General features: G+C 38.1%; 2 protein-coding genes across 5 annotated transcripts in view; one reads left to right on the plus strand and one right to left on the minus strand.

Annotated features, from left to right (window-relative positions):
• LOC120419753 (glycine receptor subunit alpha-4-like) overlaps positions 1–700 on the plus strand; it is a 29,914-nt gene extending 29,214 nt beyond the window's left edge. For 2 of the 4 annotated variants that reach the window (XM_039582572.2, XM_039582574.2), the window contains exons 9-10: positions 53–282; positions 345–700. In XM_039582572.2, coding sequence (XP_039438506.1) covers positions 53–282; positions 345–510 — 396 coding nt within the window. In that variant the 3' untranslated portion in view covers positions 511–700. The remainder of the gene's footprint in view (positions 1–52; positions 283–344) is intronic. The other 2 variants (XM_039582573.2, XM_039582575.2) reach the window with 1 other exon arrangement.
• Positions 701–1,442: 742 nt separating this feature from the next.
• LOC120419752 (protein FAM91A1) lies at positions 1,443–11,559 on the minus strand. The gene is made up of 9 exons (XM_039582570.2): positions 11,205–11,559; positions 11,052–11,136; positions 10,806–10,946; positions 4,110–5,783; positions 3,921–4,015; positions 2,106–2,330; positions 1,940–2,043; positions 1,816–1,885; positions 1,443–1,758 (listed from the first exon to the last, which is right to left on the minus strand). Exons 1-9 carry the CDS (start codon positions 11,292–11,294, stop codon positions 1,648–1,650), a joined length of 2,595 nt encoding a protein of 864 aa, XP_039438504.1. The 5' UTR covers positions 11,295–11,559; the 3' UTR covers positions 1,443–1,647.
• Between the last annotated feature and the right edge of the window lie 2,535 nt (positions 11,560–14,094).

Consider the following 14,094-nt stretch of genomic DNA (forward strand, 5'->3'; position numbering starts at 1 on the left):
CCTTGTCCTCTTAAAAAAGTGGAACTAAGACATTTCTCGTCCTTTTTCGCAGATGAACTCCAGCCACGCGCAGCGTGAAAACGGCCTGGAGAGCAACGCTGCGGCAGGACTTTCCGGTGGCGGTGGTCTCAAGGTGCCCGGCGGTGCCACCAACAAGGTCCAACCCCAGGAATCGGACCCCACCAAGCTTGGCGGCGTCGGCGTCAGCGGTGGTTCGATCAGCAACCTGTCCGGGAGCTTCCAAACGACGCAACACGTGACTTCCGTAATGACCCGAAGACGGTAAGTAAAATGATAATTGTTGGAAAAGGGAAAATATCAGTTTTAACCTAATTCGGACCTAGTGTTTACAGCTTCCGGAACGTGGCGGACGTGGCCCTGATGTACGCCGGCTCCCAGCGCGGCCGGCTGGACCAAATCTCACTGATAATCTTCCCGCTGAGCTTTCTCATCTTCACGATCGCCTACTGGACCATGTACATCAGCGAGTCGAACCGGAAGAAGCTTTGATCCGGCGAGCTTCCCCTTTCCTGTCCATTCTTCCCCCCGTTTTTGGTCAGCTTTATTGAAGTAGTTTGTTATCTTATAGAAAGGAGATAATCATGGTAGCCAGATAAGCCCGAAAGAAAAACAAATCAAAAGATAGTTATTATTATACAAAGTGTAAATCAAACATCAAACAAAGAATCGCATTAGACACTAGTGACTTAGCTATTATATACAAAGAAAACAAAACATCAGAAATTATTGCCTTCAAAGTATTTTTCTCTAGTCAAACGAGCAACGAAAAAAAACAAATCAAATCACCACAAAATGCCTTTACGCGTTTGTACAGCAACACAAGAAATCATATCAAATTTTATTATTGTTTTAGTTAGAGAAAGGAAAACAACTCGTTACTTTGCCTCATTGATAAATTTTAATCAAACATTTTAATAAACTGTAGCGTAAAACATTAAACGTTTTGTGTTTGAATTATGAAAGAAGCCAGCCCTACTGCGTTGAGTTCACCGCAAAGATGATTCGTTGACACAGGTTGATTTTGGGTAAGACTGCTGACATTTGAGTAATTTTAACCCAAAATTGAGGGGGTGGATTTGACAGATCACGTGGCAGTGTCACCCGGCAGTGTTGCCAGTAGGGAAAATTTCTCTGAAATAATTCACAAACTTAAAATTTTATTTTAAAATAGTTATATATTTTGTGTTCGTTCCACTAGTAGGATAAAACTGACTTGTGTTTTTGTTTTGTATGAATGATGCAGTCGCTACAAAGTTAGAAAAAAAGCTCACTTCACTTCGTCACTACTCGTCTTAGTACGGACCGGATATCCCATCACCAATGCCATTTTTTGACAGCTGACTTTTTGTGTTTGTTTGCCAACACTTGGACTAAACGCTACGCTATCGATTGTTTGCTATACTTTAAGTTTTTTCTAAATAAGAATCTTCACGATCGCTGGAATGTATTCGTAAAATGCGTTGGAATACAAAAAGAAATGTTTAAAAATAAATAAATGGAGACTCTTCTGCTTCTGCGCGCAAAAACGAAGGCGGCAAAGCAGGAATGTTAAATTATAAAGGTTGGTAACAAGTGCGTGGAAAATTTGGGTTCACTAGACTTTACGATTTGGCTTGTCGTGGAGCTTTACTTTCCATTCCAACTGCTGATTTTGCCACTCTCGAACGCCAGACAGATGCGCGGCTTGGGCACCAGCTTGCCCGGCTTCACCAGCTCCATACTTTCGTCCTCAAAGTACTGAAAATTTTGATGTTTTATTTTCACAAGTTTAAAGAGAGAATTAAAAAATCTTACCAAACATTGAGATATGAACTTCAAGTAACGCGCCTCCATCTGGGAGTTGACCTCTTGAATGGTGGCAATGCTAGAATATCAAAATTTATCAATTTAGTTCCGAAAAAAGTCTGAAAATACTTACTTCTCCTCCGAACACAGCTTCCGGATGATATTTTGGCAAATGCTGGTATTGCAATCGACGTCAAACAGCGGAATTCCAAAGTGGACATCCAGCAGTGTCCATTCCTAAAACCACAAAAAATCCCAAAATTAAACCACAACCTTAAGCTGGTTCCCTCAACACAAACCTCCTTCCGATTTCCGGCGGCCCGTTCCCGCGAATCCGAATCGGAGTCCGCATTCCGGCTAGCGTCGGCCAGCTGCTGCACCAGTTCTTCGTTGATGGCCGAAACGTCCGGAACATCTGGCGCATTGTCCGCCTCATCCTCAACCCGTATCCGCCGGATGTCCTCGATCAGACTCGCGTCATCGCTCTCGATGGACGCGATCGAGCTGATCGTGTCCGAACGGGTCTGTCGTTACGATGATTTAATTTTGTGAAACAAAATGTTTGAAATTTTACATTATTTGTAAAAAGGAATTTCAATGAAAGTCATTTGGCAACACTGCAAGCTTATATTTAGAGGGTGACGAGCGGGAATTCCCGGGAAATTGACCATTTTTGGACCTCTCGATTCCCGGGAAATTCGTTCGAGACTTCCGGGAAATTTAAACTTATAAATATCGAAGCAAAATTATGTAAACTAATAAAAAAAAACATTTAAAAAATTCAAAATTGTTTAGAACATTGAATGTCCAATCAGTAGCGTGCCCAGCTCCTCGAGGAAGGTGGGGGAAATCTATGGACGTTTTGAAAATTTCGTCGTTTATGGACGCCCCCTGACTAAAATTAGAACAAATTTCTGAGGATGGTGGGGCAGTTGCCCCATGTTGCCCCACCCTGTGCACGCTAGTGTGTCAAATGTTTGATGTTCAAGTTCGAATAAACCAATGTTTCTCTAATATTCTTATTCAGAAAGTGTAAATTTTAACTTGTCGAAAATTCCAATTACTATAATTGAGATAAACCAAAAGAGGTGTACCCAAAAATTTACCAGAAATCAAATGTTTTATTTTCAAATATTATTTTTTCGAATTATTTGTAAAAGGGAAAAGCTTTTTCAAGTTAAATTAAATTTCCATATCTTCTCTTGAGCATAGCAATCCAATCTAGTTTTTTTGTGAACATTTGGGTTCTCCTGATAACTGTAAATATTTTTTTCAATGAATATTTAATGTTGAACTAAAAAATTTAAAAAAAAAATAAATTGTTGTTTTGAGTCGTTGTTTATCATATTGCAAAATTCCCGATAGTGGGAAATTATATATAAGCTATATTAGTTATTTTTTTAAACAAAAATCTAATAACAAGTTTCACAATCACTCAGTGCGAATTAAGATTTGTAAATATTTTAAACTACAATTTTGAGTCTTAAAAAACTCAAGAAACGATTTTGTTTTTGCAGATTCATAAAAAAAATAATCAAAAGTTTTATATAGTTCCTCAAAACAATGAGGCTGTTTAAATTAACGTTTCATAGAATTAGTATGAATTACCAGTAACTGAATTCATTTAAAAGAAACAAATTTATTACTTTTCATTTTAAATTTTTGACACTGTTGGCGTAGTAAAAAAAAACTCCCGGGTCCCGGGAAATCCCGGGAAATTGCCAAGTTCAACTCTCGATTCCCGGGAAATTGAAAATCTCGAGAATCGTCACCCTCTACTTATATTATTATCTATGACAATTCGCACATTTTCACCCCACTGGGCACTCTGTACAGTAGAGGCAAAATGACAGTTTAGAAAGATTTTGACATTTTTAGTTAGTCTAAAGTTGACTTTTGATCAATGTAGTCCATTTTCGACTCTCCTCGCAAACGTCAAACCCAAACAAGATTGCGGCCGGATCTTTTTCGGAAGAGACCCGGGAAAAGATCCGACAGCAATTTTTACTGAGGTTGCATTTGCTGGGAGTTCCGAAAAGTTTGGTTATGTTACTGCTTGCAAAACAAAAAAAAACAATATTCTACGACCTCGTTTTGAAGAAAATCAGACTTACCGGCTTCGGATGTTCCTTTTGCGCGGCGACCTTCTCCTTGGCAGGTTTGCCCTTGTCTCGCGTCAGCTGGACATTTTCGTTGTAGGATTCGCATCCTGCAAACAAAGCATTGTCTCAGTCTTGCAGCTTTTCACATTTTTGTTTGTTCTATTGACATTCCGCCCAACGACTGATCTGCCCTCAACTTACCGTAGTCCGGAACGCCCGTCCGGATGAACGTGAGATAGCCAAAGCTCCGCTCCAGATCCAGCACCTTGGCCAGCTTCCGGACGGCCGCGTGTCGACTCCAGCTGTTTGAGGCTCCCTCGGAAAAGGGAAACACCTCGTAGTGCGTTTCGGCCGGCTGTTTGATGCCGTAGCCCTGGATCAGGACGCACCCGTTCTTCAAGTGCTCGTTGAGCGACGCAAACTTCTCCGAGTTTAGCACGAACGATTCCGTGTGGACGATGGTGATGAGCAGCTTGCCGTAGCCGAGGAACAGCCGCGGCAGATGCGTCAGGACGGTTCCCTTGGTGAGGAGCAAGCTGGGCGGACCGTAAGCGCCCATGTGGTAGTAGAACAGCTTGGACCAGATGTGCGAGTTGGTGGACGTACGGTAGAACTGACCGAAGAACGGAATGGTGAATGGCACCGACAGGACACCGGAGAGGGGCGCCGCCGCAATCAGGAATTTGTACTTCTTCTCCAGGAGTCGGTTGCGGGTCTTAAAGTCCAGTGCTTCCAAACTCTCCAGCCGGAGCAGGTCCAGCTCTGTGTTCAACACGTTCTTCAACGCGACGATTGTCGATCGCAGGATTATGGCATGATGAAAGTACCGACTAACTTCCCCCTCTCCATCAGCGTCCAGAATCGAAACCTTCTCCAGCTCCCGCAAAAAGTCGTTCATGCCTTCGTCACAAAGCTTGCCAACCTCGAACAGCGTAACGGCGTGGGTCTTCAAACCAGGCGACAAATTCCCCATCATCAGGAACGCCGTCAGCGTAGAATCGAACACGAATCCAACCCGCTTCGCGTCCGGTGATCGCGGAACGCTCTCCTCCCTCACAGCGTCCGACATTGTACTGAAATCCCCCGGACTATCCTCCGCCGGACTTGGACTATCCTCCCCCCCTCGACCAAACTCACTCAAATCGCTCTCAACGGAATCCTGACTAAGCAGCAGCGAGTGATAGTTGAAGATGGTACGACCCGGCTGGTTCTGCTGCTCCCGTCTCGCGTTACGCCAACTCTCGTGCGGTTCCCCAGCATTAACCACGCAGCTCTGCTTACGCCGGGCAAAGTTCAACCGACAAAACAGCGACGTTGCCTGCTTCACCGTATCCAGCGGAACCTGCAAGATCTGCGCCAAATCCGCGATCGTCGACTGCTCGTCCGCCGTAACGAACACGTTGTACAGCAAACTCTCAAAGTGATCCCCGCTAACCCGGTTCATCACAAAGTTCTGCAACGGCGGAATGCTAATCTTGTCCTCACCGCTGATTGGAACGTCCAAGTAGATCAACCCTCTCCTATACAACCGATGCACCACTTCATAGTCCAAAGATCCAGCCGTTTGAGCACCATAGTCAATCAACCGATCCAAAACGGCCAACTCCTCCGAGGACAACGTCTGCACGTCCGATTCCAGCACGTACCCCACCTCAACCTTCCACCAGTGCTCGATGATGATCCGGCGCGGGAACTTGGGCAGCAGGTAGTACGGGTTCGGTTTGAAGAACAGCTTCGGTGAGCTCGTCTTTAGGTCGCTCGAAATGGACAGGTACTCGTTGCGACCGATGCCGACCACCCGGAGGCAGTCCGCGGCGGTAAAGTTGGGCAGCGAGTCGTAGTTTTTGTCGTGGTTCAGCAGGAATGCGAGCATGTCTGGAAGCGTTTGAAACAGTTGAATTGAGATCTTATTTGGATAAATTTAATAAACATTTAATCATTCACATTTTCAACCGAAACCGAATGGTTTACTCTATAACTTTGCCTTGGCGATCTCTTTGGAAGATTCCTATTCGGTTCTAACCTTTGGTTATCCGTAGGGTTAGTGAAATTTCACGATTTCGCGGACAGCGTGAAATCCGCGAAATTTGTCTTTTTCCGCGAAATCCCGTGAAATTTTATGTTTGTGTGAAACTGTAACGATTTTTTAAATATTTTATCAAACTCAAACAGGAATAAAAATAATTCAAAGATCTACTGTAGAATTAAGCGAGTGAAAATACCCTTGTTCAATTACTAATATAGGGTTAGTGAAATTTGATGACCGTCCGCGAACAGTGTGAAATTCTTGATATTTATAAATTTTCTCAGATCATTTTTTTCTTCAAAAACTTCAATATTTCAACTATAAAGACTTTTTAAGTAAATTTTATAAGTTTTCAATTAAAAAGCTTGATATGAATCATTTGAAGAATTGTTTAAATTTATCAGTTTTTAGGAACTAACAAAATTTAGTAATATTTTTTCACTTTAGTAAAAAATTTACTACTATTTAGTTTGAAAATTAAAATTTCAAAAAGAAATAAGCTTTGTTTTATCCAAATTAAAGTAGAGAGTATTTATTATCTTCGAAATCTCATTTTAAAAACATGTCAGATTTTTCTCTAAGTTCTGTTTAATTTTAAAGATATTTGATTATGTGGGTGGATGATTCCCCTTTTTTTGTTTTCTGTTCTCATTTTAAATAAAAATTTGATTTTGTTACAAATTATATTATTTTTGCTTATTGATTTAAAATTTAGTTTTTGAAAAGAGAGATGAAATCCTTATAAAAATATTTTGAATGGTATAAATGTTGCAAAAAATTCAAACTATTTCACTCATTTTGGGTGGACAAGATTGTTGAATCTTGCTTTGATATGAAATTCAATGAAATGTAAACTGCTAAAACAGAAGAAAATCAGTTTTTGCTTTATTAGATGAATATCAAAAATGTAGATCAATAAATGATTATACGCATGCCCTACATTTTGTTTTAAAATATAAAAAGAGCTCATCCATAAACTAGGTGGAAACTTTTTTGAAAATTATGAGATTTTTTTTGTTTCACGTTCAAATTTAGTGAAGATTTTTTTAGTTTATTGAAGAATAATATATAATGAAGCATAAAAAGTAGTTTCTGTGATTTAAACAAAAGATTTTCAGAGTTATTTTAACATTTTTCACGTTCCGTGAAATTTGCGTGAAATTTTGTGTTTTGAAATTGAGGTCCCCGTGAAATTTGCTATTTTCGAGCGTGAAAAATCACTAAGCCTAGTTATCCGGTTATCCCCGTCTGGGTCAAATAACTCAAGATTGTTGAAAATTGTCACACGGGTCATGTCTGCAACATAACCACCTATGGGAACTATACCCTTTCCCGGCTTTTTTTCTATTATCAGCCTATCACCACTTTGACCATGAATTACAGCTTTTAAAAGTATTTTTGACAGTTATAATAGAAATAAAAAGCTCAAATAAAAGTGAGCAAGCAACTCTCCATTGTGGATACATCTGAAAATGTTCATTTAATAGCGGAAAACTGAGAAAGCGATGAGAATTGGTCGAACGGCTTAGAGTGATTAAAATGGCCGCTTTAACGTTTGTGATGTTTTAATGCATTCTAATGCATTGGGGCACTGCATTTTCACTCTGGAACCGGTTCCGGATACCCTGGAAGTGGCCAGATTGTTATTTTGGTAAAAGCCTATCGTGCGACATATCAAACTTCATGGAATTACAAGCCATGCACACTGAAACCAGCAAAAATCCAATTGGACCTTATCTGGCCACTCCGGAACCGGTTCCGGATACCCTGGAAGTGGCCAAATAGCCATTTTGGTAATAGCCTATCGTGCGACATATCAAGCTTCATGGAATTACAAGCCATGCACGCTGGAACTAGTAAAAAGCCAATTGGACCATAGCTGGCCACTCCGGAATCGGTTCCGGATACGCTGGATATGACCAGATTGCTATATTGGTAAAAGCCTGTCATGCGATAAACCAGTATCCGGAATCTGTTCTGAAGTGCCAGATATAATCCAATTGGCTTTTTGCTGGTTCTAGTGGGCATGGCTTGTAATTCCATGAAGTTTAATATGTCGCACAATAGGCTTTTACCAAAACAGCCATTTGACCACTTTCAGGGTATCTGGAGCCGGTTCCGAAGTGGCCAGATAAGGTCCAATTGGCTTTTTGCTGGTTTCAGTGTGCATGGCTTATAATTCCATGAAGTTTGATATGTCGCACGATAGGCTTTTACCAAAATAACAATCTGGCCACTTTCAGGGTATCCGGAACCGGTTCCAGAGTGGCCAGATATGATACAAATGCAACCTGTTCTGGAGCGTATGACTCGTCTTTTTAGAGATTGTATATAGTTTATTATGCATTAATCCATAGCTAAATCTAATAAAACTCAGGAGAACCGGTTTGCCGGAAAATTTGTTCCTTTGGAATCGATTCCCAGGAACCAAAGTGGCCAAATCGGGTCCGCATAGCACAGGTGCCTTCCTAGACATTGCAAGGATTTACTTAATCATCACCTCTTGGTGATATTAAATTGGGGCTTTTTTAAGGTGTAACGTGCCATCATCAAACATGGCGAAAAAACATGGAGGAATTTTATCCCCTGCCACCTTAACGATGACGCCGTCCCGTTCCACTTAATCCGATGAAAATCGTAGGCAATTTACAAAACAAACGAAAATTCGCCGTTCTGTAAACTGGTATAACCAAAACGAATTTAATCAATATTCACAAAATATTCTCGGTAATCTGAATAAATAATAAAAAAGTTACAAACAGGCTGATTTTGTCATACTCTTGCCTTTTTTAGAGAGATCAACTTTCTCCATACAAAAAATTGTGCCACAGAAATCGCCTCAAATCAGCCGTTTAATTCAACTAACCTGAATGAATATATAATCACAAAGCGTGCTGCATCCAGGAGAACTTGCCGACTTCCACAGAAAGACACAAAACTCACTATTTTCACGAAATCGTCACTCTAAACTCACGAATTGAACATTTTTGCGTGATAATTTTCTTTTGTTCCGATACATTCCAACACTACGATGTTGCAGCAGCAGCTACATAAGTATTAGCAGTCATCGCCACCGAAATCACGCAATGTTGCCAGAAATGAAATCAAACTGTTATTAGTAAAAATATATGATTTGCACTACCTGCACAGTTTCTTGTCAACAAAACGGAGAGAATACAAAAATTAAATGTTTCCTTAACTTTCTAAGACAGTTTCCAGTCATTTCTATGCTAAAAAATATTTATTCAAAATTTATCAAAATAAACTCATTTATTATATTATACCGTGTCCGGCAACACTTTCCTGGAACTTTCCAAGGGAATGTAATGCATGTCAATTTGTAGCTTGAATGTGCGTAGCCAACATGAACGTATTATTCGCCTAATTTTCACAGGTGGGCCCACAAAATACTAAGGAGATGGCAGTTACGCTTTCTGTGATTCTTTCCTCCCCTTGGTCAAGCTGCAAAGCAAACTGTCAAAGTCTGCAGTTTGTGTACCAAATTGAAATGAGAAGGCAAAGAAAAATCAAAATTGATCGGTAAACAAAAGGTAAGAAAGTTAGGTTTCTAGATAATTATTCGTTAATAAGAGTTTTTCTAAATTAAATTTTAGCATGTTGGTTGGAGCTGGAGAGCAGCAGACCGATGAACCGCCAGCTTACGGATGCCGTTCTGCACCACGCAGAGGATTGCCAGGGGATGGCGGACACGAGCGTATTTGTTGCAGGCATTTTCCTTTCCGGCGAACGGCAATATACCTAATAAGAAGCGGATGTAAATTACCACGGACGGTTCTAGATCAGCGGAACGTGTTTGCCGGCTCCGATCTCGCAAAAAGAGGTGATGAACGAGTCGCCTAACCTGCCCAACGCCGGAAGGTTGATAGAACGCAACAGATTGCTGAAGGCAAAGGAAGCAGCCGAATAACTGGGCCATGCAACGGTGGTGGTCTTGTTGATTTGGTTATTTGTGGTGACTAGAACGATTTTCGGGAATTGTCCTCAACCGGCAAGCACGGTACGCCTCCTTATTTGTCGTTCCGGAACCGACTGTGGTATATGACTTCCACAACAGATCGTATCGCCATCTGTTCCATCTAGAGCAGCTGATCATCAGCTTGGAGAATGCCGAAAATAAATACGCCCATGGCCACTACACTATCAGCAAGGCAATCTCCGACCTGGTCCTGAGCCGCATCCGTAAGGTGGTTGGTCGTATAACGGTCTAACAAGTTTCTGGCATTCGCCTTGGTGTTGACATCGAATCCGGAAGCGAATGTCCGTCGACTACGGCAAAAAGTCCAAACTAGCGATATAATCACCCCACTCTCGACCGCCGGCGCGTCTCGTTTCCGTTCAGAAGCATTTTTTAAATTTTTATTTGTGAATAAATGTTTAAAACAAGTAAAACATGTTTCCATTTACATTTTTCCTGTTTACATTTTTCCTTGTAACTTTTAATTCGAACAGAAAGTAAATCAAAATTTGCTTACAATAGGGCTGACTCTACCTTCTTAAAATCATTTTTAACAACAAACATGTAATAAATAAGCTCAAGTTTCTGGAGAAAATAATCCAAAATATACTTTTGCCTAAAAAAGGTTTCAGTTAATAATTGATTATAATATAAACTCTTATTAAATGTTTGCTCAGTGGACTTCTCGTTCGATAGACATTTTCATTTGTTAGCAAAGATCTTTTGCTCACACAACTACCAATAAGCGACGGCACAAATACTCGTTCACCGATGACGTCATCGATGATCATCAGCAAACTAACACTACTAAAGCGCACTAATACATCGGCATTAATATTGCCTTCACGTTTCACCTTAAAGAAAATAGTGCCCTAGTAAGGGCAACCTCACTTACCAGCGTAGTAGTTGAACGGCGTCAACCGCAAGCCCTTGGTCACGATGTCGGCCAGATGGTACGGAAACAGGTGCAGGGCGCGGATATTCTCTTCAATCAGCCGCTCGTAGTACTGCTTTTCGTGGCCAAAAATTGTGTGCACTGCAGCAAAAAAAACGAAAACAAAACAAAATCACGCGATTTAAACGTATGCATAAACAAGGAAATAATTGATCATGGGCTCAATCATCGAAAGTGGTCACTTACCCAGATTGCCTCGGTAGCGCAGCTGATTCTTTAAGCTGTACTCCAGAATCATCTTCTCATATCGTTTTTCATTTTCATTGAGTGCCTGCGAGAGAAAGAAATCAAAACAAAATCAATTTCTGGGAAAATCTGCCACAAACAAAAATCCGGTACCTTCTTCAACTCCAGGGGCAGAACCTTCCAGCCGACCTTGGCACGGATGTTTTGCTCCACGTCGAGCATAATGTTATGCTGGGGACTCATCGTGGTCGTTCCTGGAGGGATCGTTTTTTACGCCACGCAATCACTCCCGGCTGCACCGCGAACCTACCTCACCAACTGGCACCGCCATTCTGGGTGGCCATTTCGGAGCGAGCAGTGAGTGAGGGAATTCCGAGGAAAAAAACACTTTTGTTTGTTTTAAAAACTTTGGTTCCTGCTTTGATTAGATTTTAGGGGAAAAACTAAAGAGAGTGACGGAATGAATAATTTTGACTGATTGCGAAAAGCGAGAGTTTTTGCTTCTCTCTTCTGACGTTTTGTTTTGGGTTTGTTTTTCGATCCGGTTCCAGGCGAGGCGGCCTCTACTGTGAAATGAGCAGTGGCGCGAGTGAAATTGGGGGCAATCAATCAAGAAATAAATTAATTAAACATACTCCAGATATGTGTGTCGGTACAAAAATGAAGCAAATTTTAAAAAAAATATAAGAATTAAAAAAAATCTAAATCTAAATTATTCGCTCTGCAGCATTGCCTTTGCGTTCTCGATTGAGAGATTCCTACTCGAAACTAGGTGTCCGAAGGCTTGATTGTTGAGGCATTTGCAAACCCCTTTTTAAACCTTTTAGCTTCCAACCACTCCGGGATTCGAACTCCAACGACCAACGACTCCACCGAGACAGGACCCAGGGAGACGATTCCTACACCTTTACACATTAACTTCCCTGTCCGACGGAAGGCGTGATCTGACAAATCTTGTCTCGAAAAATGCCACCGAGACCTTCGAACCCAAGCCGACTGGGTGAGAGGCAAACACGCTTACCCCTACACCACGAGTCCCGGCTGCTTAAAAAAATAAAAATAAATTATACTTTATTTAATTTTAAGTCATAAAATTCTTATAACTACTAAAATTCTCAAAATGCCTGTTTTTTTTAAATTTTACCTACTTTTTTTTAAATTTACATACATTTTTAAAATTCTTGAAATTCTTAAAACAAATTAAAAAGGTTTCAACACTCTTAAAAATCTAAATATTCTAAAAGTTCTTGAAGTTCTTAAAATTGCTGAAAAAAAATCTTTTTTCAAAATCTTAAAATTTATGAAATGCTTATGATTTATAAGATTCTTAAATTTTTAAAAATTCGTAAAAATTCTTCAAATTCTTAAAAAAAAAATTTTTTTTGTACTTTAAAGTCTTAAAAAATTCAAATTTTTCAATTTTTTAAAATTCCTAAATTTCTTAACATTCTTAAAATTCTTTAAATTTTTAAAATTCTTTAAATTCTTTAAATTCTCAAATCCTTTAAATTCTTTAAATTCTTAAAATTCTTAAAATTCTTAAAATTCTTAAGATTCTTAAAATTCTTAAAATTCTTAAAGTTCTTAAAATTCTTAAAATTCTTAAAATTCTTAAAATTCTTAAAATTCTTAAAATTCTTAAAATTCTTAAAATTCTTAAAATTCTTAAAATTCTTAAAATTCTTAAAATTCTTAAAATTCTTAAAATTCTTAAAATTCTTAAAATTCTTAAAATTCTTAAAATTCTTAAAATTCTTAAATTCTTAAAATTCTTAAAATTCTTAAAATTCTTAAAATTCTTAAAATTCTTAAAATTCTTAAAATTGGGTACTAAAGCCCTATGTCAATTTTTATGTACAACGGTAAAAAAACACGTTTCTGATAACTTTTTTTCATTTTAATGCAAAATTTTTTTTTGACAAGACAACATTTTTCCGATGGATCAACTATGGTCCCCTTGGAACGAGCTGTCAAGTAGGAGCTTTTCTGTCAAGAAGGACCGCGAGGTTAATTTTTCAAAATTGATTTAAAAATCCATTTTAAACTCCTTGTGCTCGTACAAAGGGTCATTGTACTCAGAAAAATAAGCTTTATCGCTGTAAACAATAATATCAGCAATCCAAGCTTCATTTTAGGACCCAATTCTTAAAATTCTTCAAATTCTTTGAATTCTTTAAATTCTTTAAGTTTTTTTAAATTCTTTAAATTCTTTAAATTCTATAAATTCTATAAATTCTATAAATTCTATAAATTCTTTAAATTCTTTAAATTCTTTAAATTCTTTAAATTCTTTAAATTCTTTAAATTCTTTAAATTCTTTAAATTCTTTAAATTCTTTAATTTATTTCATTCTTTAAATTATTTTAATACATTAAATTCTTTCAATTTTTTAAATTCTTAAAATTCTGAAAATTCTAAAAATTCTAAAAATAATAAAAATTCTAAAAATTCTAAAAATTCTAAGAATTCTAAAAATTTTAAAAATTCTAAAAACTCAAGCAAAACAATGCCAAAGGGCCGTTGTGGGTTTATAAACAAAGAGTGTGTCCTCCTCACGCTAGAAAGTGTTTACATCTGGCATGAAAGGGATACACTCTTTGTTTACAAACCCACAACGGCCCTTTGGCATTGTTTTGCTAGAACTCTAAAAATTCTTAAAATTCTTAAAAAAATTAAATTCTTAATTTTTTTAAAATTCTTAAAATTCTTAAAATTCTTTAAATTCTTAAAATTCTTAAAATTCTTAAAATTCTTAAAATTCTTAAAATTCTTAAAATTCTTGAAATTCTTAAAATTCTTAAGATTCTTAAAATTCTTAAAATTCTTAAAATTCTTAAAGTTCTTAAAATTCTTAAAATTCTTAAAATTCTTAAAATTCTTAATATTCTTACAATTCTTAAAATTCTTAAAGTTCTTAAAATTCTTAAAATTCTTAATATTCTTAAAATTCTTAAAATTCTTAAAATTCTTAAAATTCTTAAAATTCTTAAAATTCTTAAAATTCTTAAAATTCTTAAAATTTTTAAAATTCTTAAAATTCTTA

Source organism: Culex pipiens, chromosome 3 (genome assembly GCF_016801865.2).
Source record: "Culex pipiens pallens isolate TS chromosome 3, TS_CPP_V2, whole genome shotgun sequence".
NCBI classification, from domain to species: Eukaryota; Metazoa; Arthropoda; class Insecta; order Diptera; family Culicidae; genus Culex; species Culex pipiens.

Coding starts and splice junctions, on each gene's coding strand:
- LOC120419752 (XM_039582570.2), bottom strand. CDS start 11,294: ATGAGTCCCCAGCATAACATTATGCTCGACGTGGAGCAAAACATCCGT. Junction 11,137..11,204: donor TGCCCCTGGAGTTGAAGAAG/GTACCGGATTTT, acceptor TTTCTCTCGCAG/GCACTCAATGAAAATGAAAA. Junction 1,886..1,939: donor AAGCTGTGTTCGGAGGAGAA/GTAAGTATTTTC, acceptor TTGATATTCTAG/CATTGCCACCATTCAAGAGG.